This window comes from Corythoichthys intestinalis, chromosome 8 (genome assembly GCF_030265065.1).
Source record: "Corythoichthys intestinalis isolate RoL2023-P3 chromosome 8, ASM3026506v1, whole genome shotgun sequence".
Classification (NCBI taxonomy): domain Eukaryota; kingdom Metazoa; phylum Chordata; class Actinopteri; order Syngnathiformes; family Syngnathidae; genus Corythoichthys; species Corythoichthys intestinalis.
Genome location: NC_080402.1, coordinates 19,999,604 through 20,026,832, shown reverse-complemented (window position 1 = coordinate 20,026,832; position 27,229 = coordinate 19,999,604). Strand labels below are relative to the sequence as shown.

At 38.6% G+C, this 27,229-nt stretch overlaps 1 protein-coding gene across 2 annotated transcripts in view; it reads right to left on the bottom strand.

The window, feature by feature from the left end:
• ndst3 (N-deacetylase/N-sulfotransferase (heparan glucosaminyl) 3) overlaps positions 1-27,229 on the bottom strand; it is a 136,625-nt gene that overhangs the window by 88,711 nt on the left and 20,685 nt on the right. For both annotated transcript variants that reach the window (XM_057842613.1, XM_057842614.1), the window contains exons 3-4: positions 10,417-10,504; positions 3,030-3,184 (exon numbers count right to left, since the gene is read on the bottom strand). In XM_057842613.1, the coding sequence (XP_057698596.1) occupies positions 3,030-3,184; positions 10,417-10,504 (243 nt within the window). The remainder of the gene's footprint in view (positions 1-3,029; positions 3,185-10,416; positions 10,505-27,229) is intronic.

The following is a 27,229-nucleotide window of genomic DNA, read 5'->3' as shown; positions in this document are numbered from 1 at the left end:
CCGCCCAAATGCATGATGGGAAGTTGGACAACCATGACTGTCAGTGGTGGCTGCAAATGGTATACAGTATGTTCTGCGTTGTGTTCAATCAATTGTGGTAAGAAAAAGATCGTCTCGTGTCATTGATCACCACGTCGTTCGCCACAATACTAATATTTGTTGTGAAAGAGTAGCCAAAGCTTAAGCCAATAAAAGGCGCGGACCACTGAACGCATGCGTCATTGTAAACTGTTTGAGGCAACACATGAACGGGTCATTCCGTGCATGCGTTAAAAATTTAATATGATTAATTAAAAAAATTAATTATCACCTGTTAACTCGATAAATATGACAGCAATATACAATATCTATATATAAATATATATATTCACTATTTTGCACTGTTGGTCTACTGTATATAACCTGTTTTGACCATAGTATGTTTAAAAGCCAAAAACGCTTATGATCATACCTGCTGTTTGTGTTGAATTGTCAAATATAAAACTACTCAGTCTTATTTTTTTTTCTGTTGAATGTTCATCCAAACAAGTTGAAAAAATATTATCAGGCTTCAAAACAGTTCATCAAGCATGTTTGGTTGTCAATGGGACATCAATATTACAAATTTTGGGATTGGGATTCTGTCAGTGAAGAAAACAAAAATTTGGACATGAAGGTTATGGTGTTCTGAAAAAAGTGACCCAAACAGGCCATTGAGAACAATGTTTTCTTTGAAATAGAATGGCAACATCAAAGGCATGCAAATTCATGCACAGCTGAATAAAATAGGCTCAGGTGTACCATATTTTAAGGGCAGTTTTTTTTTTTTTTTTTTTTTTTTTTTAACAGTTTGGCCGGGATGGGAGTTATGCACTGGAGCGACTTACTGTATGTATAAAATTATTGACACATTATCATATCATTTCACATGTTATTATAACGTTAAACCATAAGAGGGCGCTCAAGGCCTGTGTTTCAACATTGCCGGTAAATTATAAAAACAAATATAAACAATTGAAAATGGCTGACCAAAATGGCACTGAAAAGAAAATCATATTGTGGAGATTACAAACTCCAAGTAGTGAAATACACAGCCGAAAAATGGTAATCGAGCAGCAGTATAACGTTTGTACAGTGTACACCAGTGTTGTTCTCATCAACGATGACGCCAACGAAAATATTTCATCAGCGAACAGATTTGAGATGATGACGAGCTAACAACGTGCTTTAGGAGACTAAAACGTAACAAGACAAATGACAGTTTATGTCTTACGACACGAGAACAAGACGAAAATGCGCATTAGGTTCCCTCACAATATGTGACATTTTATGTGTAGTTAGCCTGCATCATAGCAGTGTCTGGTTGTGTCACTCGTGACATGCTGCGCCCCTGACTCGCCTGTGTCGTCTCCAGTCACTCCAGCTTGCACACACAGTATGATTTGTTTTCAAATCTTGGTCAGAGAGATTATGTAAGATTGTTTTAGCCTTTAAAGGTTTGTGCTCTGTGGTCATCACACACTAAATGTAAACCGTAGCGTTAGCATAGCATTCACATTCACATTAGGCTAATGTTAACGGTGAGCGTCCTCTTAAACTCTGACTTTTTTTTTTTTTTTTTCACATACAGTTTGTGGCATCCAGATGGGTATAATTAATAATTGATGTACTGTTTTCCTGCTGAGAGTGTATGATCACCAAATTGGCATTGTCCTTGTAGATGCTACAATATGTGCTCGTCTGTCAATGTTCATTCGAAATAGTTGGAAACCTTTATTTATTTATTTACTTTTAGAGTAAATTTTTTAAATTTGACAGACGAAAGCATTTTTAGAACACGTAGACTAAAACCAGACGAAAGTAGTCAAGTTTTCGTCAATAAAAACTAGATGAAGACAAACACATTTGAAATGACTAAAGTATGACTAAGAATAATAAGTATTATCGTCCAAAAATGGCTGCCATAAACAATATTGTCGTACACGTATTCAGCCTGTTGTTCTCTACCATTTTTATTCTAAATTACCTTTCTAGATGACATGTCTGTTCTTGGTGTTGGATTTTATCAAATAGTTTTCCCAAAAATGAGACTTATACTCCAGTGCGACTTTATATGTTTTTTTTTTCCCTCTTCATTGTGTGTTTCTTAGCTGGTGCGACTCATAATCAGGTGTGATTTATAGTCTGTAAAATACAGTAGATTATCATTGTTCACGAAGTAATGTTGAGGCTCGAGGGACATACAGTAAATTTGTGTTCATTCTATGTGGGGGCCTGGTTTACACAGTTTTTCAGCTTCTAACCCCTCTCCAACCTAAGTCCCTGCAGGGTCTGTTCCCAGAATTTATTCACTACTGTTGTGAATTAAGGTCTCATAATCCTAATATCCTTGTTTTATATGTATATAGGGTGTTTGTCCTAGTTTTGTATGAGCATTTTTAAGCATGACTACCACAGGGCAATGTTTATTATTAAATTTACAGCAATGAATGATTATGCCTAACAAGTTAGTTTTGCGTTCTGTATTTTCTGTTCATTTGACCTTTTGTTTTTGCTCTATTTTTGCATAATTTACAAGAGATAAAATTTGAATTGTTCATCATTTTTTCTAGATAACTCAATGATCTTGGCACTTTATGATGCAGATGAAGCTCCATACAAGTGTACTCAATTTACCATTCGCCATCTGATCAAATTAGTTTTCATTTGTTTTGTTTTTTTTCTTCTGAAAATGTGGAAGAATTAACTGCCAATCCATTTGAACATAAATTACTATCAGTCAGCATGAATAGTAATTCGGGATTTAGGGAAACCCATGCTCTAATATACTTTAAGGCATGTGGAGGAGTGTTTTCGTGTGTGAAAGAAGTATTTTTTTTTTTGCCTTTGGGCTCTTTGTAGCAAAGAGATGGCAATTATTTTACACTGAGGCAGTTCAGAAAGCAAATATGATTTCAAGGACGCATGAAAGAGAAGAGAGACAAGGGAATAGACAGCGCCAACTCGCATCTATGTGTGCGGCTGTGTGCGTGCGTTTAAATCAATCTTACCAAGGCAAACTCCTTGTTGAGCACCATCTGCTCCAGCAGCGAGGATTCGTTGTGGAAGAGGTGAGGCTGCATGTGGCTCCACATGTGGGGGAACCACCAGAACTCATCCACGTACTTCAGCAGCAAATCATCTCCTTCATCCTCCTCCACAGTGCCTGTGTACGCGCACGTAGACACACAAGGACACACAACTTCATGTTGCCGAAGGTCAGAGTTCGTCATCAAGCAGCAGGCTTCACTTAGTCGTGTGTAATAAAATCAATATGGATGTCAGATGCTACAATGAGGAAAAGTGGTCCTATCCTTAATAATAGATGTCACGCTGGTATAATAAATCAATATTTGTTGGCAATTGTTATCCTTTTACATACAAACTTGTTTTATTTTGTGTTTTTCTTGCAGCAAATTTGAATACGCAAAAAACTACATATTCTGGCAGCAACAACAGTGAATGCACACACTGTCATACCACAGTTGTGTGACTCTAAATTGCTTAGGTAGCATTAAATGAAAATTAGGATTAAATCTCTTTTCCCAATTAAATGTGGAGGAATGAAAATATTTTTATCTGGACTGCTGTAGAAGAGAATCTTGTGGTGTTTTGTGCAAAAAGTAAGGCACATCAACCAGCAAACTCAAAAATAGGTTACTTTTAAAAGCTAATTCATACAAATAAAAATAATCTGTATTTTAACTGCAACTCACTAATCCTACCACTTTTAAATTCATTAATATAAATACTGGAGCATTAGATTAGATTAGTGTAGCAGCACATTGCACAGTTCTGTATTTTTCATCTTACCACTTATAATATTAACAATCAAAAGAAACTTTCGGTAACACTTTACAATAAGGATCCCTTAATTAACAGTGTCCCAAAGACGTATATATACGTCTTTTATATTTTTTTTTCAAAAAAAACATCTCTGGGTCGTGATTCAATTTGGCTCCAAAGCACAAAGCTGAAAATCCATTTTAAAGCAACAAAACTGGCCACTGGAGGGCAGTAGCGCATTTGGTAAGACCCGCAACCCGATTCAACGGCAACGAACGGCCAAGCCGCATGGCCGGGCGCCAGCGGAAGATGACCGAATGGATGCCACGCGGCGGACAACCGAGCAGAACAACTGGTAGGACGCCCGGGATGCCAGGCGCTGGATGACCGAGCAGAACGACCGGGACCACTAGTGCAGTGGACGATGGCTTTGAGTCCGTGCTGCTCAGAGACTCAAAAAAATTCATCTTTATGAGACAGACGGCGATGAGGGAAAAGTTTAACCGGCTGTCGCTGCCAGAACAGTGTCATCTTTGAGTTAGTTGTGTGTAAATAAATTCTTACTTTACAATTAAAAGCTCTATTTGTCTTGATGTTTAAATTATTTTGTAAAAAGAAAACATTATTCAGATGTTTGGGATGTAACTAAAGCAAAAAATAGCTGTGAATAAGTCAAAGTTGTGTTTGAAATGTATGCTTTCACAAAAAGCTCAATTTCTCTGTTTTTTCATCAGAAATTGGAAAATTATATTAACAATTAATGCTTGATTAACATCAACTGGCACAACAAAATTGCCATTACTTTGAAGTGAAATGTAAAGAAATAAACATAAAAGCTCCAATTCAAAATAAAGGGCATTATGCGGCTCCCACATTAACTCCAAGCCTTTGTAAAAGTGGGATGTCCTCCTCATAAGACCTCATTGAACGTGTATGTTTAGCTTTGTAAAATGCGAGCAAAAACACGTTTGTCAGTGCATGGCGCTGTTCTTCATTACCTTTATTCCACCACTTGTCCATAGCGCGAGTGGGGTCCTGTCTGACATCGATAGTTTGCTTAAATGCCACATGCTCTCTGTTTTTTTCATGCTTTTCAAAGTTTTAATGGCTGAAATTCTTTGACCCTACATAAAATGCGCTGCTCTTATCAGCGACATTGGGATTCTCACGGCACATTTTGTACCGCATTTCCGTGCGAGCATCATTTGCTTCTACCCATGGTACCTCCTTCAGCCACTTTTCAGCAAAAGTCCTTTTTTTCGGTAGCTCCGGTGACGTCTTTGTCGTCTGTCGTTTGACGGGGGTGGGGGAACACGGAAATAATTACTCAGTGGGGCCTGCCTCTTCGTCATTTTGAGAAGTTATTTTCTCGTGTCCGCCGCAAATACAGTGGTCAGCCATCGGTACGCAAAAGCGTATGGAACCCATTGAGGGCCAGCACGTTTGCCTATGTCCATTACTCATGCGCGCATGCGGACCACTTATGTGCACCCCTGACTATAACCTAATCCCCCCCCCTTAACCTTTATTAACCATTACTGAGTGCTTTTTGGACCCTTATTGTAAAGTGTAGCACATGTGTCCCCTAACTAAGAGATTATAAACGCTTTAGTTAACAAACCCTAACCCTAAACCCGCACCCTATATAGGCCTATATACTGTATATTTTTAATTTTACCAAACTATTAGTTACTGTCTGGTTATGCATTCACTAATGTTAATTAATATAATACTAAATGTTAAATAAGGGATTATATGAATTATTGTAATGTTACATAAACATTAGTTATTGTCTTAAAATGCATTAACTAATGCAATAACTTAATGCATTAACTCATGTTAATTAATATATTAATAAATGTTAGATAAGGGATTAAATGAAGTATTATCATGTTACTTAAACATTAGTCGTTGTCTAAAAATGCATTAATTAATGTTAATTAAGGGACCCTTATTATAAAGTGTGACCAAACTTTACCTTAAATTTAACTATCTTAGAAGCCTTTCTATTTTATTAAGCAATATTCATCTAGTTTCCTGACACAGCCATCCAAGGACATTTTTTTAAGCTTCAGTCATGCAGAACGGTGGATCTGTATGCCTATTTATGCTGAAATGTTTTTCTGTGCAACAGGGGAGTGTGAAATACTCTCTCATGTGGTGGTTTACATTGTGATATTTATTGAAAATGCAATCAAGCAGAACCATATTTGTGAGGGGGATGGACAGAGAGAACAGTACAGAAACACAGAACCATGGTAAATGACCGATTGACTAATTGAGAGAATAATAAATTCTAAATGGATTCGTTAGTGACAGCCTCTGTCAAGTCCATTGAGCAGGGAAGACTGTATTAAAAGACACCTGAAGTAGTCCTGCATGCTCAATTTTTCAACATCGTTTCTTTCAATTTAGGGATTGAAATCCAGCTATATACAGTGGTATGAAAAAGTATCTTCCCTTTCTGGAATTTCTCACATTTCTGCATAAAATCAACATCAAATGTGATCTAATCTTTGTCAAAATCAAACAGATCAAAAAACTGCTTTAACTAAAACCACCTAAACGTTTCTAGATTTTCATATTTTAATCAGGATAGTATGCAAAAATGACAGAAGGGGGAAAATAAGTCAGTGAACATCACAAATAATATTTTGTGGCAGTGTGCAATGGCTTTCTCTGTGGTGTCCTCCCATGAACACCATTCTTGGCCATAGTTTTACATAAAATTGATGTGTGCACAGAGATATTGGGCTGTGCCAGGGATTTCTGAAAGTCTTTAGCAGACACTCAGGGTTATTTTTTACCGCTCTGACTATTCTGCGCTGAGAAGCAACAGTACCAAACTGTCTCCATTTGTAGACAACTTCTCTGACTGTCGATTGATGAACATCCAGACTTTTAGAGATGGTTTCATATCCTTTCCCAGCTTTATACAAATCAACAATCCTTGATCACAGGTCTTCAGACAGCTCTTTTGACTGAGCCATGATGCACATCAGACAATGTTTCTCATCATGACAATTCTTACCAGGTTTTATAGTGGGCAGGGAAGCTTTAAACCACTCATCAGTGATTGGGCACGCACCTGACTTAAATTGTTTGGTAAAAAATGGTTTCAATTGCTCTTTATGTCTCCTAAGGCAGAGGGTGCACTTACTATTTTTTCTCCTTCTGTCATTGTTTGCATGATATCCTCATTAGAATATAAAATCCTATTAATGTTTGGGTGGTTTCAGTTAAAGCAGACACTGTTTTTACATCTGTGTGATTTTGACAATGATCAGATCACATTTGATGGGGATTTTATGCAGAAATGTGAGAAACTCCAAAAGGTTCAGATACTTTTTCATACCACTGTAAGTGTCATAAAAGCCCACTCAAACAACTCTAGGATGCAAAAACCTGAAATGAAGGTTTCTTAAGTCAGGGGTAGGTTGTGAATACAGGGTGACCCAATTGTTCTTTGACTAAACTATGTTATTAAAAACACATAAAATACTGCCATTGATTTAAAAACTATAATATTTAGTGCATGTTTTGACCTACGAAGGGCGCCATGTTTTATGCACGCAATGGACGTTGGGGGTGATGACGTAACTTGTAACTGTCACTAGACGAACACTACCAGGTTTCTGCAATTCCTTCTACGTGGCGAGACGTCAAACAGATGCGCACATCGGTTAAAAAAGGAGATTACTTACTATTTGTGTTTTTATTACCTTTTTATTGCGTCAAAATACTTTTCGCACGTGTTTCTCTCTCATACTTTTAAGCATTGTGTTTTCTTGTCATAGCTTTAAAGCAGATTGTTGATCTGTTGACCACATTAGTCATGTAGCATAGTTAAACCACCCTTATTTGATATTACTACGTTTAAGTATTTTCTTAAGGCATCTTCAGTATGTTCTGTCTCCATGCATATATACAAAACAAGCTTAAAGCGCGACGGTAGTACTTTGGGTGTCAAATTCGCCTCTTGTAGACGTTTCACTGCTGTAGCACGTTTTGGCAGAACACTTTTTTTCTCTACTCAAATTTCGTCTCATCCCGTCTTTCCTGTTCATTTTGCTTTTGCTGCTCGTTTTGTGAAATATCGACAGAGCTGTCATGCTCATTAATGTTCCTCTCGGGTTCAAATTGAAAGGGTTGAACAGATGACATGTTTATGGCGCTAGAATCATACTCTGTAAGCCCGGCACCATAACCATGTGACATCACCGCTCTGCTTCGTCAACAACAATGGCAACCTACTAGTTAAACTAATTTTACAAATTGTATAAATATTAAAACATAAAGAGGGGTTTCAATATCAATTTTAACTCATAATAACATTTATCTTTCAAGCGCTACAAGTCTTTCTATCTGTGGATCCTTTTACAATATGCCATTTAAGAAAAAATAATGACATTTCCTTTTTTTTCTCTTAAAATTATGGTTTTTAAATGGCGTTATCCTGTACGAATGGATACTTGAAATCTACGTTTGAGATTCCTCATGGACCGCTGAAAAATCTTAGCTGGGATCCTGTTTCATTTCTTTATGGTTGCTAAAGTTGCAGAGTGGTTACTTCCTCAAGGCCTTGCAGTGCTGCCCCTTGCTCATGTCTGCACTTCAAAAATTATTATTATTATTTTTTTTTTTCAACAGTGGTCCACAGCAGGTTTCAAGAATGCATTCGTACAAGAGGACACCTTTTTAAGGACGCAATTTTGAAAAATATGAAAATTGCATAATTGTTTCTTATATGGCGTGATTTAAGGTTTCAATTACTGTGAATAAATATTTTTTTCTTCCATCAAACGTTCTCGGGCTTTTTGAGGGTTACCCTGTATTTTGGGGACAACAAAAATAGCACCTCAACTCTCAGTCTGAAACAGAAAAGTGCAGTATAGCCAATGACATTGTATTACAGAATACAGTGATCCCTCGTTTTACGCAGTTAATGGGGACCAGAACCCATCGCGATAAGTGAAAAACCACGAAGTAGCGCGCCCCATTTTTTTTTGTTTTGTTCAATGTATTTATTCAGATCGATCATTGAACAGAGATACGTATAAAACTTTTTTTTTTTTTTTTTTACTCTTTTCCCCAAACTATAATTAAAAAAAAAAAAAATTATCTGTATACGGCGGAAAACACAGACAAGACTGAAAAAGCAGTTTCTGTACTTGCACTCCTCTTTAAAAGAAACTGCTGTATTTTAAGACAAAACAACTGTTGTTTTTGATTGAACAATATGTCTATATGCTGCCATAGCCGATTCATGGCGCATTAAGCCCTCAAACTATTTTTAATTTGTCCGTTTTACCCTGAAAACCCCCATTTACAGACGTCGCACAACCGTTTTTGTTTCAACCCAGCCATAAAACGAAGGTAATTAATGTCACAATGAAAAAAATGGTGTCTGTAAAAAAGTCACGGATATGTACCTCATAGCTATCGCTTATTTGTATTTTTTTTTGGGTTATTGTCGCAGTTTCTCCGGTATGTTAGATGATAAATAATCGATCCAAACAAAAAAAATAGGGAAAAAAATGTTTAAAAGGGTAAACATATGAAAAACAACATCTCGACCACTCCTTGATGTCTGCGATTTCTGCATCGCGACCCTTGTTATATTACCATGTTTCACCCATAAAATCCCCCAAAAATCCAGATGTGGCCATTCACAGCTGTGTCTTCACACTCAGTGATACATGCTACATGGAGTTTTTGGAATGAAACAAGGTAAGAACGCGATAATATCTTGTTAAAGTCATGGCGTCTGTAATTCTCCTCTCGCGTGCTCTCACCTCCAGATAGGGTTTTGCTGTTTAAAAAAAAAATATATATATATATATATATAAATATATATATATATATATATATATTTTAAAAATGCCCTCCTGTACAAAATTTTTCTTTCCCCAGAAAATTGAGATTTTAAGCTTTCCAATGATGTATCACATATGGATATCGGACAATTTTGAAAGTTGGCTAAATTGGGGGTCTCGGAGCGGAACTTCAAGTCACCTAAGTGTTTTCCGCCATATATATTTTAATAATGTTTTTTAAGCACTTTCATAATTATGATAAGTTTTAAACATGTTACTGTACCACAGAATTATTTTTAAACATGGAAAAAAGTTCACGTCCAATCTATTTTAAAAAAGTAAAAAAAAAAAAAAAAAAAAAAAATGCTTTTCTTTAATAATACCTCATTGAGTGTCCACTCAAATCCACTCCAGCTGCTCACTTACACACAATGAGTTGCCACAGCAACTGTTTAACAAGTTAAACGATGATTGACGCTTTGAAGGTCAAGTCTCTGGCAAGATCAAAGCTTAACCGTCTGTCAATCATCGTTTACTTTAATAAGCGACTCCAGTTCACTCTCTAACAAACAAAGAGCAGGAAGAGGGATTGAGGGGTAGAGCGTGAGACAGACAGCACGATTGGTTCGGGACAGCTTATCAGTATTTACTAATTTTTTTTTTTTTTAATTGTAAAAAAAAATCTGCGATGGATTGAGGGCACGAAGTTTGGAGCACGAAGCAGCGAGGGATCACTGTACTGTTCATTTTATTTTGCTTTTAGTTTGTCAGTCTTTCTACAACAACTATTACTCACCTGTGTGATAGAATTTGCCAGAAAATCCCAGGTTGAAGGTAAAGTTGGATATCTGCGCACGCAACTGTCTTTGGGTATCCAGAAGCGCCTGTAGATCAGATTAGTTTTAGTTAGACACAATACAAGGAACAGATGCAGTAAAATAAAATCCGTGTATTCCATTTTCTCGTGTCCTTAAATACACCTCAGTGTCAGGTGTTAACTCTCAAATCAGGATTTTCCTCAATTTTTTAATGACTTCATTAGTTTACTGGCCTTTAAACAAAGACTGTAATGAGTGTTAACCAAGAGCATTACTCACACATGCGCACGCACGCACAGGCAGTAACACGAGTTAATGAAGGTCAATGCATTGAAGGCCTCTAGAGGATCGGCTAATAACCCCAACCCAACAAACACACTCACGCACACACACCTTCACACACTCCTATCACTACTTCCATCCAGGCGTTACCAAGTGAACCTGCATCAGTCCCACCCATCCCTCCATTGTCGCACCCTCTTTTTTCCCCCCACTTTAGAGAACCTGCAGCCTTCCCTCTCCCATGCTCGTCTCTAACTCCATCTCTCCATCTCTTGCTCAAATGTCACATTCTCAGGAGACGTACTTGTTGTAATTTAAAAGGAAGGCTGAAGCAGCACTGAGAATATATCACTCACTCCCCTTCTTTCTCTCTCTCTCTCTAACTCTGTCTGTTCTCTCCCAGCCCTTCTTCTTGCTATCATTGCACTTCTTGCTGTTTGTGCCCATAAATATTTTTTATGAAACTTTTATTATTCCGTGCGTATTTCAGGCTGCGGGGTCGTTTTGTTGGGCTCAGCGCCACGTCTCTATTAAAAATGTTTGCCGGGCCGCTTTTAATCGATCCCTAGGAACCTTTTCTGATTTATGGGATGAGCATCTGATGTGAAAACGAGGAGGCACTTGCAAGCATGGGTTACTTCTGAATGTGTGTGTGAGTCATGCGTGTGTGTGTGTGTATATACAAATAGGCAGGCGCAGTATCTTCATTAGCACTAATCTAATGGTGTTGAAGAAGGCTGCATGCTGACAGATGTGCACCGAGCTAATCTGATCCCTTGTCTCCACTGTGATGACATCCTCTACATCACAGCCTCATACACACTCAAACACACGCACACATCCAAACACTTTAAATTAAATTAACTTTGCATTTTAACTCAATATACTTTCATCGATGCGCTTGGTCAAAATGCATTATTAACACACATGTTGAGAAGAAAGAGTGCTGGCGTGGGAGTTTGTCCGATTGTGTGCTGTATTGATGTAGACACCTCATTTATATTCCACGATAACATACAAAAGGAGAAAGAATATAAAAAAAAACAACTGAATTTGATGTGTTAAGGCATGAACAAACACACAGAGATTTTTTTCCCCTTGCGATATCAACCAAAAGACTAGCTTAACGCTGTTTTTACCTGTCCACCCAAATGAGTTTTTGAACATGTAGCAGACACTTGGTGACGTAAGTTTTCAATCCCAGACCTACCATTTAAAATAATTTGGCGTTGATTGCCGTCAACGTCAGAGAATGAGTGAAAAATAATTGCCATGTGTTGGCAGTAATACTGTGTGTGCCTGGGAGATGAGTTTGTTCAGATTAACACAAAATACAGCTGACTTGACATTTTATTCTTCTGCTATGCCACGCTAGAATAATACAACTTGCCTTTCTATAGTCATCAGCACACTTTCTGGTCAATATCACTATAATGCCCATTTAGTGTCCTCTTCTGAATCACTCAGTCATGATGAAAAAGTTGCAAAGAGACAACTCTGATGCATAGGTGGAGTTTGACTTTTGGGGAAGGGGTGGCAAAACATGTTGATGACCCCGAAACGCAGTGTCAGCAATAAAATTAACTTTCAAGAATATTTATAATAATAAGTTGAACATGAGCATTTTTTTGTTTCCCATCATTCTTGAGGGGAATTCAAAATCAGGCTGCTGGCAGGACAGCTATACTTTTCACGAAGATCATATCCATTGAATATGGTACACCCGCCAGTGTCGTGCCAATGTAGTTACCTCAGTCAAAAATTGTATCACCTGGGCGGAGCCATATGGAGGTAGATTTGTGTCTTTATTATTCGGTCAAAAAAAAGTTGCTTCAATCAAAAAAAAAAGTTGCTACAATCAAAATACAATATTTTAAAAAAGTCACTTCAATAAAAAAAAAAAAAAAATGTGTTTGAATGCAAAAATAAATTTGAAATTATAAAAATGTATTTAAAAGCTATTTTTATTTGCATGTTGTTGTTTTTTTTATTGAAGTTAATTTTTTGATTGAAGCAACTTTTTTGATTGAAGTAATATGGTTTTGTGTTTGGACCACATTTTGGCTATGACATTTGTGTCATTATTAATCAATCAAAAAATAAGTTGCTATATACAAAAAATATATATATTTTCAAAAGAAAAATCAGTTTAATCAAAAAAAGAAACATTTTAATAATAGAATAAAGGTTTTTTTTTTTTTTTCAAAAAATATTTGAGACTCAAAAATTTGCATTTGAGAACTTAAATTAAAAAATTAAAATTACATTAAAAAACGTTTTCTTTGATTTTTGCAATCCTTTTTGTGTTTGGGCCATATTATAGGTAAGGCATTTGTGTCTAAATCATTCAATCCCCAAAATGTTGCATCAATCATAAAAAAATATTTTAAATCAAAGAAAAAAAATCCTTTATAAAAAATAAAATTGCCCTCCCCATTTTTGTTTTGTTTTTTTTTTTGTTTGATGATGATATGGAAAGCAAATGATCGTCTAAGGTGCTAGTCACATGATCTGTTCGAAAAATCATTTTGAACCATTAGAAAAATATCTTTTTTTTTTTTTGTTCATTTCATTCATTTTTGTTGTTTGTTTTCTTGCTTGACAACTTTTATATATTATAGGAAAGTCAATTACATGCAATGACACTTTTCGGACACCAGGTGGGCCTACCCCCCCCCCCCCCCCACGCACCCACCCCACCCCGCTCTGATGTCTTATTATAAGTAGCAGGATATTTGCACATACAGTGGTATGAAAAAGTATCTGAACGTTTTGGAATTTCACACATTTCTGCATAAAATCCCCAGCAAATGTGATCTGATCTTTGTCAAAATCACACAGATGTAAAAACAGTGTCAAACAATGACAAAAGGGGTTAAAAAGGTAAGTAAACCCTTTGCCTTAGGAGACTTTAAGAGCAATTGAAACCAATTTTTACCAAACAATTTAAGTCTGGTGTGTGCAGGTGTGTGCCCAATCACTGATGAGCGGTTTAAAGCTGCCCTGCCCACTATAAAACACACTCCTGTTAAGAATTGTCTTGATGAGAAGCAATGTCTGATATGCATCATAGTTCGGTCAGAAGAGCTGTCTGAATACCTGCCATCAAGGATTGTTGATTTGTATGAAGCTGGGAAAGGATACAAAACCATCTCTAGAAGTCTGGATGTTCATCAATCAACAGTCAGAGAAGTTCTCGGCAAATGGAGGGAGTTTGGCACTGTTGCTTTTCTCCCAAGGAGTAGCCGTCCACCAAAGATGACGCCAAAGGTTTAGCGCAGAATACTCAGAGAGGTAAAAAACTACCCTAGAGTGTCTGCTAAAGACTTACAGAAATTACTGGCACAGTCCAATATATCTGTGCACACATCAACCATATGTAAAACTATGGCTAAGAATGGTGTTCATGGGAGGACTCCAAGGAGGAAGCCACTGTTGTCTAAAAGAAAACAAAACAAAACAAAAACATTGTTGCTCGTTTAATGTTTGCAAAAAGGCACTTGGACACTCCATAGAAGTTTGGCAAAAATATTGTGTGGACTGATGAAACCAAAGTTGAAATGTTTGGGAGTAACACACAACATCATGTGAGGAGGAAAAATGGAACAGCTCACTGATATTAACACCTCATCCCCACCGTGAATCATGGTGGATGGAGCATCATGATTTGGGGCTGTATTGCTGCCTCAGGGCCTGGGAAACTTGTAGTCATTAATGGAAGAATGAATTCAAAAGTTTATCAGGATGTTTTGCGGGAAAAACCGAGGCTGTCTGTCAGACAGTTGAATCTAAAAAAAGGATGGATGCTGCAACAAGACAATGATCCAAAACACAGAAGTAAATCAACTTCAGAAAAATATACGTTCTGGAATGGCCTAATCAAAGTCCAGACTTGAATCCCATTGAGATGCTGTGGCATGACCTAAAGACAGCGATTCGTGCCAGACATCCCAGGAATCTGACTGAACTACAGCAGTTTTGTAGAGAAGAATGGGCCAAGATTAGTCCTGATCGTTGTGCCAGACTGATCTGCAGCTAAAGAAAGCGTCTGGTTGAAGTTATTGCTACCAAAGGGGGAGCCACAAAGTATTTAAATGTGATGGTTCACTTAATTATTTTCCCCCTTCTGTCATTGTTTGCATAATATCCTCATTAAAATATGAAAACCTATAAATGTTTGGGTGGTTTTAGTTAAACCAGACACTGTTTTTTCATCTGTGTGAGTCTGACAAAGATCAGCTCACATTTGATGGTGATTTTATGCAGAAATGTGAGAAATTCCAAAAGGTTCAGGTACTTTTTCATACCACTGTATACAAGTACAAAGATAATCAGATTTACACTGTATGACAGATGAGGTGGCTCGGGCAAGGATGGTTTTTGGACTCATCTTTGGTGAGGCGTAACGGGTATATCCCACTGGGACGACCCAGGCCAGACTTACTATGTCTCATGGCCTGGGAACACCTTGTGGTTTCCCCACCCAGAAAGGCTGGATGAAGTGGCTGAGAACTGACCTCAGATAAAGGAAAGAAAATGGACACATCAATGGTTTATGATTTTAGCATATCCCACACATTGGTATGCTATTTACAGTGTGTGAACCAAGTGGTCAATAAGCAATCATTTTAGCGCAGTTTTACTGTATTGAATAATGTAATAATATTTTTTGTGGAATAGAAAAAAGAAAATATTAACTTTTTCCTTCTTATCTAGTCGAGAAAGGGAACACAAATAACACATGGTATTAATTATATAGAATAATCCCGACTGACTAAGATAAAGTCCCCTGAGATATGGTGTTATCATTTCTTATGAACATTTTTTGGACTATAAAGTTTACAACTTCAAGGAAATATTTTGACTTTCGATGTCCCGCTGTATATCATGTTCAGGAGTGTACTGCCTTAGATGTGGAAAAACCTTAACAGAATCAGTAAAATATTCATACTAAAAGTTCAAAAAGATGTGTTATCATCGCAAAAGAAAATGTGTCAGGCAAATTGTAGGTCTTTGCTGCCTTCAAACAGTAACATTTGATAGTTTTGGGTTTTTTTTTTTTCAAGGAAAGAACTGATGATCATTCTGAGGAGGCCTGGGGGAAGAGTATGAGTTGCACCTAGCAATTAAATAGTCGTATCCCAAAGACAGAATCACATTTGGAGATTCTCAGAGAAACAATCAAGTCTTCCCCATCTGTTTTTTTTTTTTTTTTTTTTTTTTTTTTTGCTTTTTTTTTCTGACAGTAATGGCAGCCGATCTCATTGAGCTAAGGCCTTGAAGCAATACCGGGCCAATCTGTCTCCTGGATGCTGAGCGTGGCGATAAAACGGTGGAAGAGAGAAGGCTGCATTTGGCTTAGCGGGAGTACTAGGCGGAGGTGTGTGAGGTGGGGGTGAGTACGCAACATATATTGACAATTCTCGTGACGAAGGTAAACACACACGAGGATTAGCGCTTAGCGATACCCCTGCTCTCCGTGCCCAATCCCACAGCTGCATTGCACTGCCAGTGTCTGAAGTAATGCCAGTTTGCTTTGTTAGTGTGTGTGCCTACGCGTTTGTGTGTGTCATAAGCGCAGCAAGATGTGCCAGCGAAATGTTGGGGTTTAAACAGATGGGGTTGGTTAGGGGGATCAACATCTGGACAGCTGGCTTGTCATCCACCTCAATAGCGTATCCTCATTCTGTCATTCTTTCTTCTCCAAACTTGGGGTTTTTCTATTCATGTCACCACATTTAGCGCAACATAAAACAAATCTTAGATTCAGCTAATACTGTAAGTTCATGACAGCAGAGGTGACTATTTTTTAGTGAAATGATCCCAACCGATTTCTCTGTATTTTGTATATTATAGAGTATAATGATTTAATTGTATAATTCATGTGTAAACTTAATTTGGTTTATTAGTTATTATTCGCATATTCCAATTTACTCATTGGTCATCGGACCTAAAAGTTCAGAGTTCCTCCTGTGTATGGCGGAAAACACAGACAAGACTGAAAAAGCAGTTTCTGCTCTTGCAACCCTCTATAAAATAAACTTCTGTATTCTAAGCCAAAAGAACCATTGTGTTTGATAGAACAATCTTTGTCTTTATGCTGCCATAGCAGATTCATGGTCCATTAAGCCCCCGAACTATTTTTAATTTGTCCCTTTTACCCTGGAAACCCCCTTTTACAGACGCCGCGCAACCGCTTTGGTTTCAACCCAGCCATAAAAAGAAGGCAAGTAATTATATTTATTATTCAAAATGTCTGTCATTTTTAGCTTAGAATCATTATTCGATGTCCAATATTTCGTTTCAAAAAAAAAAAAAAAAAAACGACTTAAAAAAATTATTCACTCGAATATTTTAAACTTTTAAACAAATTACGTCAGAATGAAAAAATTGGTGTCTGTAAAAAAGTCACGGATATCTGCCTCATAACTATCGCTTGATTGTATTTTTGTTACTTTCGCATTTTCCCTGATATGTTAGATGATAAATAATCGATCCAAACAAAGAAAATTAAAAAAAATAAAAACTTTTAAAAGGGTAAATATATGAAAAAGAACATCTCGACCACTCCTTGAAGTCTGCGATTTCTGTGTCGCAACCCTTGTTATATTACCATGTTTCACCCATAAAAATCCCCCCAAAATCCAGCTGTGGCCATTCACAGCTGTGTCTTGACACTCAGTGATACATGCTACATTGAATTTTTGGATCGAAACAAGGTAAGGACGCCATTAAAATTCGTTAAAGTCATGGCGTCTGTAATTCTGCTCTTGCGTGCTCTCACCTCCAGAACTTGTTTTTCTTTTAAAAATGCCCTCCTGTTGAAATTTTTCTTCCCCCAGAATATGACATTTCAGGCTCTCCAATGATGTATCACACATGCATATAGGACAATTTTGAAATTTGGCCATATTGGGGGTCTCAGAGCGGAAATTCAAGTCAGCTGAGTGTTTTCCGCCGTATAATTCCGAAAACAGTAAGGATATTATTGTTTTTTTCCTTTTTCTTTTTGTTTTTTTAAGATCATTTCTATTGTCTTGGTGGTGCTCCGTTTACAATATGCCACCTTTGCACACTTCATAGTTTATTTCATGACATTGGAACTTTGAATAAATAAGATGTGTTTATGTAACTTTTAATGAGAACAATTCAATTTGGAAAATTTTCACCTTATGTAACATTTTTGCCTTATACCTCGGAATCTGTCCAACCTCTGACACATTTTGCTATGCTAGGTCACAAATGTCTACAGATTTGTCAAATTTATTAATACTTTATCAGGAGAAAATATGACTACGTAGTTTTATTGTCTTTGTGGCCTTCTGATGACTTAAGAAAGAGAAAGCAAGAATCTGATTTTTTCGTGTTTTCCGATCTCAGTAAGGCATTAACTTGACGGTCTGAACGTGACAAGTCACATAGAAGTGGACCATTTCAAATCCGATCTGGGTGACTTTCGTGTGTTGTTTAAATCCAATCGGGGCCACATTTTTCCAGAATGTAGCGTCTGTCTGAACTGTCAAGTCTCCCAAATCTGAAATCATGCAGCAATTACGTCAGAAAAGAGCAAGAGAGACAGGGCGCTACGGTAGCGGTGCAGCTAGCGTTAGCTCCTAGTTTGAACATCGCTTTTGGGGAAGGAGCGGGCTTGACAACAGTCATAAAAAATAAAATGGGTTGAGGATAAGCCTGAGAATGCTCGGTTTACTCTCTGCTCCAGATGAGCAATATTTCAAGATTGCTTACTTCGCCGGGAGTCGAGGCAAACTGTCTGTTTGTGTGTGTGTGTGCATCATGTTTAGTCATTTGTTATGATGCTCCTGCACATGCGGGTCAGTTGCTCAGCGCGTCTTGAACTACGAATTAGTGCGCATGCGTGATACTTGAACAGGCTCAATGGACAAAGGCAGTCTGAACGGGCAGGCCTAAAAAACAGATATGACAAAAAATCGGAATTGTGCATTAAGACCTGCGGTATGAACCTAGCCTAAGTGTTTCATTTCAGATATTTTTAACTCATTCGCCCATTCAGTCAAAATGGACTGGGCCTCTATCATTGTCAATGGATCAGTCAAGGAGCACAGACTCAAAACCAACCCGAGTAAATGTAAGATTGTCAGTCATCTTGGTTATGGTAGTATCAAGGCAAAAGTTTTTTGAAGATGTTTCACTTTTAAAGAAGTGTGTAATTTCTTTTCATTAAAAAAATGAAAAAATATCTTTAGCCAACCCTCTACTAGAGTACATGACACAATGGTGAATAAGCCTATTGGCTCCCATTTTTCAGTCCTATCAACACCCTGTTATTGACCCCAAGTCACCACACTAACAACTCAACACCTTATTGTTGACCCCGCATAAGAACACACCTGCTGAGGCTTAAATAGAGGGTATCTACACCTGAAAATTAGAAGCGAAGAAGCCCTTCAAATTAAAGGCAAAATGTCGTCACCAAACAAGACTACTCCAGTTGCCTTAATTCAAGCTTTTAAGATTTTGTTATAGGTTACAAGACTGACAATGTAAGAGTTGTGCTTGGTTGTTGATATGCAGAAAAACTGTTGGCACTTGGCTTTGAAATCACAATGTGCTGGATGTGTGGAGGAGTACTAGCGTGGTTAAAACGTCCTAGTTTTTATTTGAACAACATTTAGATCCATTCATGATTTGTTTATGTGACTTGTTCCTCTAGATTGTGGATTCAGTATCTATTCTTATGTGCTTCTTACCAGAAAAGCACTTCATAAATGTTGTAGATGTCACTGTGCAACCTTTTTCAGTTTTACTCATCTGCTCATTCAGAAACAACATCATATCAGCATGACAAATTTGCACCATGAATATCTGTAGCTCCTAGGATAATGGCTCAGGCGGGCTTATGAAAATAGCAGTAAGAAAAGGGTAATGTTTTTTTCTGGTGTTCAGCCTTCTTAAGTGGTTTGTGGCTTAATGTTTTTTTTTTTCATGAAAAACGGCACTGTCCATGAGATTTAATTCTTGCTATAGATTGTCAAGTGCGCGCGCCTGTTTGTGTAGCTATGCGTGTAATATGAACACCAGACCAGCAAACTTAAGTGGGTCAGGCATCTCTATTTGATGAGAGAGTTGATGCCAGTCTTCTCGTAGCTCTTGCTGCTCTCTTTCTCCATTGCGCTTTGACTGGGAGCCAATGCATACTTTACATTTACTCATGTTTTGCAGGTATTTGTGAGGACTTTTGAATTGGGAATTTTTCGTCGTGAAAAAAAAAATGTGGATTTTAAATCTTGTGTTCTTTTCAGGGGTCGCGTTAACCGAATATTTTCCGTCGTTGACCGGTTTTTTAAAACGGTGACGGAAAAAACTGAAGTCCATCCGTCATTTTGACAGGTTGCAATTCACACCCCAGACCACAGGGTGGCGGCGAGTGAGCATATTAATTAGCTATTGTCTCTCTTGATGCATTACGTCGTTGGCCTTACTCGGAAAAATGTCAAGGCAACTGAGTGTTTGCCTAGCACGGCCAGACTGTTCTCCCTGTATTTTTCAAACACTGAGAGACAAGTCTGGGACACAGCCTCTCGAGTAGGTACAAAATCAATCGACAAATCAGATTTCTTTATTTGCGTGACGTGTTCTTCACGAGCAACGTCACTCTTGCGCGCCGAAAGTCGTCTCTAGAACAACACGGATGGCGAACGGGAGAGCCGAGAATATTTTTCAATCCGCGGTAAATTCAGTTTTAAATGAGCTAAAACACATCGACACGAATCACTGACAACAGTCTGTCTCGCGCTAGCCATGTTGAATAAACTCCGTTCTTCTCGTATGTTTACTTCCGCGCGCAAGTCCCTCGTCCTGCCCTCGTCGCTTTGCTAACGGCACGTCTGCCCGTCGCTGATTGGTGCACTCCGCTGTCTGTTTGCCTCTTGTTAAGCTTGTTCGGACAGAATATTAATTAAAAATGAATGAAAACTAAATACTATTGAATATGTCATTATTATCATTTTAAAAATGTAAGTGACGGGTAAAAATAGATTATGACCGGATTTTTATGACACTGTCAGTCAAAATGACAGACAACGAAAAAGTCTAGCGCAACCTCTGGTTCTTTTTTAGTTTATGGTAAATCACAAATACCCCAAAAAATAACAAGTGTCCTCTGTTGCACTAGGCTTGTGACCATGACAGTGGAAAAGTACTTTATTTTCTTCACTTATCTGACATCTCATCACATGGAGATGGTTCCACCATCTCCATTAAGCATATGACACATTCCACTATGAAATAAGTCTGAACTTGAATGAAAAATACCTTTGAGACGCTTTTAATAGCATTTTCTCACCCTTTTCCAACTCTGCTATGGCTTTGGCTGAGTGACAAATGGATATGAAGTCAGCTCAATTCCAAAGACTGAAGTGGCAAATATGCATCATATTAATTAGCTCTAAAGATTAACTCTAAGTAGGAATGTGCAATAAATAGCAGACCGCTGAGCCAAAACCTTGACTGAAGAGAGACTATTACCATATTGTACAAAGCCTTTTCTTTAACTTTCAATTTGAAGTCACAGTAAGAACCAAAGTGAACATGAGGACAAATTGAACTTTTTGTATGAAATAATTCAGTCGCACTTTGAACTGAAACAAACCGGAGTGTACTCATCAATTATCCATGTTTTATTTACTGTTTGGAGGTCCCCAATAGGTCAATCGGCTGATAGATCTCAAAGATAGTGTCAATAGATCACATCCTCGTTTGCAGGGGGTCTGCTAATGCTTCCTCGAATGTGGCTGGTTCACAGTGAAAAAACATACTACCAAAATGTAAATTCACCAAAAGCAAGGCAAACCAAAAACCTCTGGACTGTAAGGCCTCCTCCACTTATTCACCAGGCCACAAATGATACCAACTAAATATTAAATAAATGTACACTTTCTTACAACCGAACCCACAACAGCACTGTGTTCTAATAGAGATTTTGCTGCACGGCACCCCAAGATAGACCTTGCTGCGGCCCAAGGAAAATCACTCCAAAGCAGTGTTGTTTTTGGCAGTGCTTTTAAATTTCGTCTTAGTCATAGTATTTTGGACAATAGTACTTACAGTGGGGCAAATAAGTATTTAGTCAGCCACCAATTGTGCAAGTTCTCCTACTTGAAAAGATTAGAGAGGCCTGTAATTGTCAACATGGGTACACCTCAACCATGAGAGACAGAATGTGGAAAAAAAGCAGAAAATCACAATGTTTGATTTTTAAAGAATTTATTTCTAAATTAGAGTGGAAAATAAGTATTTGGTCACTGACAAATAAGCAAGATTTCTAGCTGTCAAAGAGGTCTAAATTCTTCTAACGTGGTCTAACGAGGCTCCACTCGTTACCTGTATTAATGTCACCTGTTTTAACTCATTATCGGTATAAAAGACACATGTCCACAACCTCAGTCAGTCAGACTCCAAACTCCACTATGAGCAAGACCAAAGAGCTGTCGAAGGTCACCAGACACAAAATTGTAGACCTGCACCAGGCTGGGAAGACTTAATCTGCATTTGGTAAAACGCTTGGTGTAAAGAAATTAACTAATTAAGCAATTATTAGAAAATGGAAGATATACAAGACCACTGATAATCTCCCTCGATCTGGGGCTCCATGCAAGATCTCACCCCGTGGCGTCTAAATGATAACAAGAACAGTGAGCAAAAATCCCAGAACCACACGGGGGGACCTAGTGAATGACCTACAGAGATCTGGGACCACAGTAACAAAGGCTACTATCAGTAACACAATGCGCCGCCAGGGACTCAAATCCTGCACTTTCAGACGTGTCCCCCTGTTGAAGCCAATACACGTCCAGGCCCGTCTGCAGCTCGCTAGAGGGCATTTGGATGATCCAGAAGAGGATTGGGAGAATGTGTTATGGTCAGATGAAACCAAAATAGAACTTTTTGGTAGAAACACAGGTTCTCGTGTTTGGAGGAGAAAGAATACTGAATTGCATCCGAAGAACACCATACCCACTGTGAAGCATCGGGGTGGAAACATCATGCTTTGGGGCTGTTTTCCTGCAAAGGGACCAGGACGACTGATCAGTGTAAAGGAAAGAATGAATGAGACCATGTATCAAGAGATTTTGAGTGAAAATCTCCTTCCATCAGCAAAGGCATTGAAGATGAGACGTGGCAGGGTCTCTAGCATGACAATGATCCCAAACACACAGCCAGGGCAACAAAGGAGTGGCTTCGCAAAAAGCATTTCAAGGTCCTGGAGTGGCCTAGCCAGTCTCCAGAACTCAACCCCATAGAAAATCTGTGGAGGGAGTTGAAAGTCTGTGTTGCCCAACGACAGCCCCAAAACATCACTGCTTTAGAGGAGATCTGCATGGAGGAATGGGCCAAAATACTAGCAACAGCGTGTGAAAAGCTTGTGAAGAGTTACAGTAAACGTTTGGCCTCCGTTATTGCCAACAAAGGGTGCATAACAAAGTAATGAGATAAACTTATTGAGAAAATACTTATTTTCCACCATGATTTGCAAATAAATTCTTAAAAAATCAAACAATGTGATTTTCTGTTTTTTTTTTTCCTCATTCTGTCTCTCATGGTTGAGGTTTACCCATGTTGACAATTACAGGCCTCTCTAATATTCTCAAGTGGTAGAACTTGCACATTTAGTGGTTGACTAAATACTTACTTGCCCCACTGATCACCGGTTGCAAAACACTGATGTAGGCGTAGTTTGTAGGCTATCGGCTACATTCAGGTATTATTGGAGCCACCTAACATCACGTTTACAACGGCGTCACAACTTCGTACCCTCCTCCCCACTCCCACCCTGCTCCCTCGTCTCCGTGAGTCCATGTCTCTTTTCTCGCGTCATTCAACCAACGTAGGAACGAATAGAAGCGCACGCCTGTACATCCTCAGTAACGGTAACAGCGTTGCAAAGATGAGAAAATTAATTAGATTACTCACTACTGAAAAAAATAACCCCGTTAGTAACGACGTTATACTCTTACGCCATTATTAACAACACTGTTCGTCAGTCTTGACAACCTCAAGTGTCTAACCAATTCGTGGCAATCTGATGACTGAGCCAATCAGAAGAAAGAGGCGGGAGCTGTAGCCATGACCAGGAAGCGACCATCTGCTTGAATATAATTGTGAAACACAAATCAGTTCTTATAGATACGTCAATCTCCGCGGTTTTGTCAAAAATACACCTAATTAACTCATTTGCTCCCAAAAACACATAAATAAGTTCTATTTGTAATTGTTTCAGTGTGCCAAAGACGTATTTATACGTATTTTACAGTTTTTTTTTTGGGTGTGTTTTTTTTTTTTTAACAAGAGATATCTCTGGGTTCTGTTTCAATTTAGCTCCAAAGTACAAAGCTGAAAATCCATTTTAAAGCAATAAAACTGGCCACTAGAGGGCAGTAGCGCATATAGTAAGACCCGCAACCCGATTCAACTGCAACGAACGGCCGGGCCGCACGGCCGGGGCGCCAGCGGAAGATGACCGAATAGACGTCCAGGAGGCGGACGACGGAGCAGAACAACCTAGAGGTACGCCCGGGATGTCAGGTGCTGGACAACCGAGCAGAACGACCGGGACCACCAGTGCAGCGGACGATGCCGTTGAGTCCGTGCTGCTCGCCGAGCAGACCCCGCAGAGACTCAAAAAAATCCATCTTTATGAGACAGGCGGCGATGAGGGAAAAGTTTATCCGGCTGTCGTGGCCACAACAGTGTCATCTGTCACTTAGTTATGTGCAAATAAATTTTTACTTTGCAATCAAAAGCTCTATTTGTCTTGTTCATGTTATTTTGTAAAAGTAAAACATTATTCAGATGTTTGGGATGTAACTAAAGCAAAAAATAGCTGTGTTAAAGTCAAAGTTATGTTTGAAATGTATGCTTTCACAAAAAGTGCAATTTCTCTGTTTTTTTCATCAGAAATTGGAAAATGGCTCAAACTAAGCTATTTTTGTAATGCTGATATCTAAAGAATGGAAAAATATATGAACTTTACTTTTTTTTCCTGCTGAAAGAAGAGAGTCTAATTTTTCCTTTGGTGGGTTCCATGTTTATATAGCAATAGAATAGAATTTTCTGTGGGCCTTGCAAAATCAGTCAAAATCCAGTAAAACTGCCGGGAGCGAAGGGGGTTGCATCGGTGAAAATGGCTGGGGGTGAATGAGTTAAAAACGGATGGTAAACGATGTTTTTGCGTTTCCCCTTGACTAATATGTCATACTGTGGTTTAATGTGGATTGGTCGAAGATGAGTGTGACAAGAAGACCCATTGTCCAATCAGCAGCCGTATATTTTTTTTTAAGGTTCCTCCCATGAAAAAGGTCTCAATTCCCAGATTTATGTGTGTAATACATTCGTAGCGGATGTATGGAACAATCAATCTGGTGTGCCAGGTTAGCAGTATTTTGTTCAATATAAATATATATATATTTTTTTAAGAAGGTCCATGCACCTGTGGTCTCAAGTAAATGGGTGAATGTATGAACACTTTTAGTTCTACAAGGCACAGCGCCTCTGAACATAAACAAGAATGACATTTCTTTCCACATCCTGGGCAGTCCATCTCTAGTTTACTTTCCACTAAAATCTCAATAAATTACTCATAGCGAAGCATTCAGGGAAGAGGAATGCTAGGTGACATTGCTTTTCACCACAGCCAAGACCCTCCTTTAAGGCCTCATCTAAATGCTTTAGTCCGTAGAGCGAGTCGAGAGCAAAAGAGTGAGGAGGAGAATATAAAGAGGCCGCAGATAGTGATCAATGAGTTGGCGGGGTGGCGGGGGGGGGGGGGGGGGGGGGGGGGGGTGAGTGAGGAGGAAAATGAGGATGGGACACCTCCTTGATGACAGGCGGGAGAAAGGCACAAATTAGAAAAAACATGAGAGCAGCACGCTCGCATCAGTGATGGCACTTTTTGACTGGCATCATCCTTCATTTTGAGAAATGTCATCCGCTGGCTGCCTCCCTGTGAATCATTTTTAATGGAGGAAATAAAGGTGTGTGTGCGTGTGTGAAACCAGGAAGGCTGTGTGACAATTTTTTTTGTCACCAGATGAACTCATGGGGTGAGACTAATGAAGAGTGCTGAGAGAGAGAGAGAAAGAGAGAGAGAGAGGGTGGCATTTTAATTGGTCCACCTCACTCTACGCTCTTATTCTATGCTGGAAAATTAAAACAAAAAAAGAAAAGGAGGAGGTTAACTATACTGAATAATATTTTCTATTTAATTCAGGATTATACATAAAGACTTGTTTTGAAGTAATTCCCACTTTTTTTTTGTTTTAAAGCCTTCCATCTTTTGAATTCAAAACTGTAAACAAAGCAATTTTTGAGATAAAGCAAAAAGATATCTTTAACTAATGCAAAAAATGTTGGTTGTACATCTCATTCGTAACACGAGGTTGGAGTCCTCGTGTTACGAATGAGATCCATTCCATCGCTTGCAACGTCAGACCATTAAAGTCGAAATATACGTCATAATAATTCGTATATAAGAACTAAAATACATAAAAATGAAAAAAAAAATAATAATAATAATAAGATGCTGTACTCACCATTATTGCTAGGAGCTAGGGGTGAGACAAAATATCGAAATGGTGATATATCATGATATTTTGTATCCCAAAAGGTTATCGATATGCTCCTGCCAAGAATCGAGATATCGTTTTAAAATGGTGTCAATGTAAAAAAAAAATAAAAAGGAACAAATTGCAGAGGTGCCACGTCCCGTTAGGCAAACCAGGCAATTGCCTAGGGCCCCCAGCCAGCAGGGGCCCCCAGTGGGCCAACAGATTTAGCACAGGTAGCTTTACTGCATTGTCGCAGCGACAAGTGCGACAGTGCCAGTGAAAGCCTTGTGTTTGAATTCCCTGAAGGGGCCCCTTGACTCACGCTATACCCCGCCCCCCCTCACGTGACTCAGAGTGAGAGTGAGCGGCGATTTGGCTTTTTTTAATTGGCATATATCCAAAATGAAGAGAAGTTACCCTTCTGGAAGCGAAAAAGAAAGAAAAAAAAAGCAGAAGAGGAGAAAACAAAGCAAGACAGCGGTGAATGTACTATGTTACTTTAGTTCTATGAGCTCTATGAGACCGGAGGCGTTATTTTACTTTTATTAAATATGCTATTGCTCCAAGTCCAACTGTCCCGGTTACTTGCACACGCTCGAAGGGCCCCATGTTGCCTGTTGCCTGGGGACCCCGGGGACCCTTGCTACGCCTCTGTGTCTCAGTTAACACTAAGGCTTCATTGATGGTGCTCGACGCCCATCCATTTAGACTATGAACGTTCGTTCATTCGAAACCAGAGCATTCACAGTCATCGTGTCGGATTTTCAGGGCATTTACAGGTCACTTGCGGTTCATTTTATGGCATTTACAGGTAATTGCCTGTTGAGTTTGAGTCACTGCCTATTTATTTGGGTGATTCCCAGGTCACTTCCTGTTCTGTAACTCAAACAGGAAGTGACCCATAAAGTACCCCAAAATCAACAGG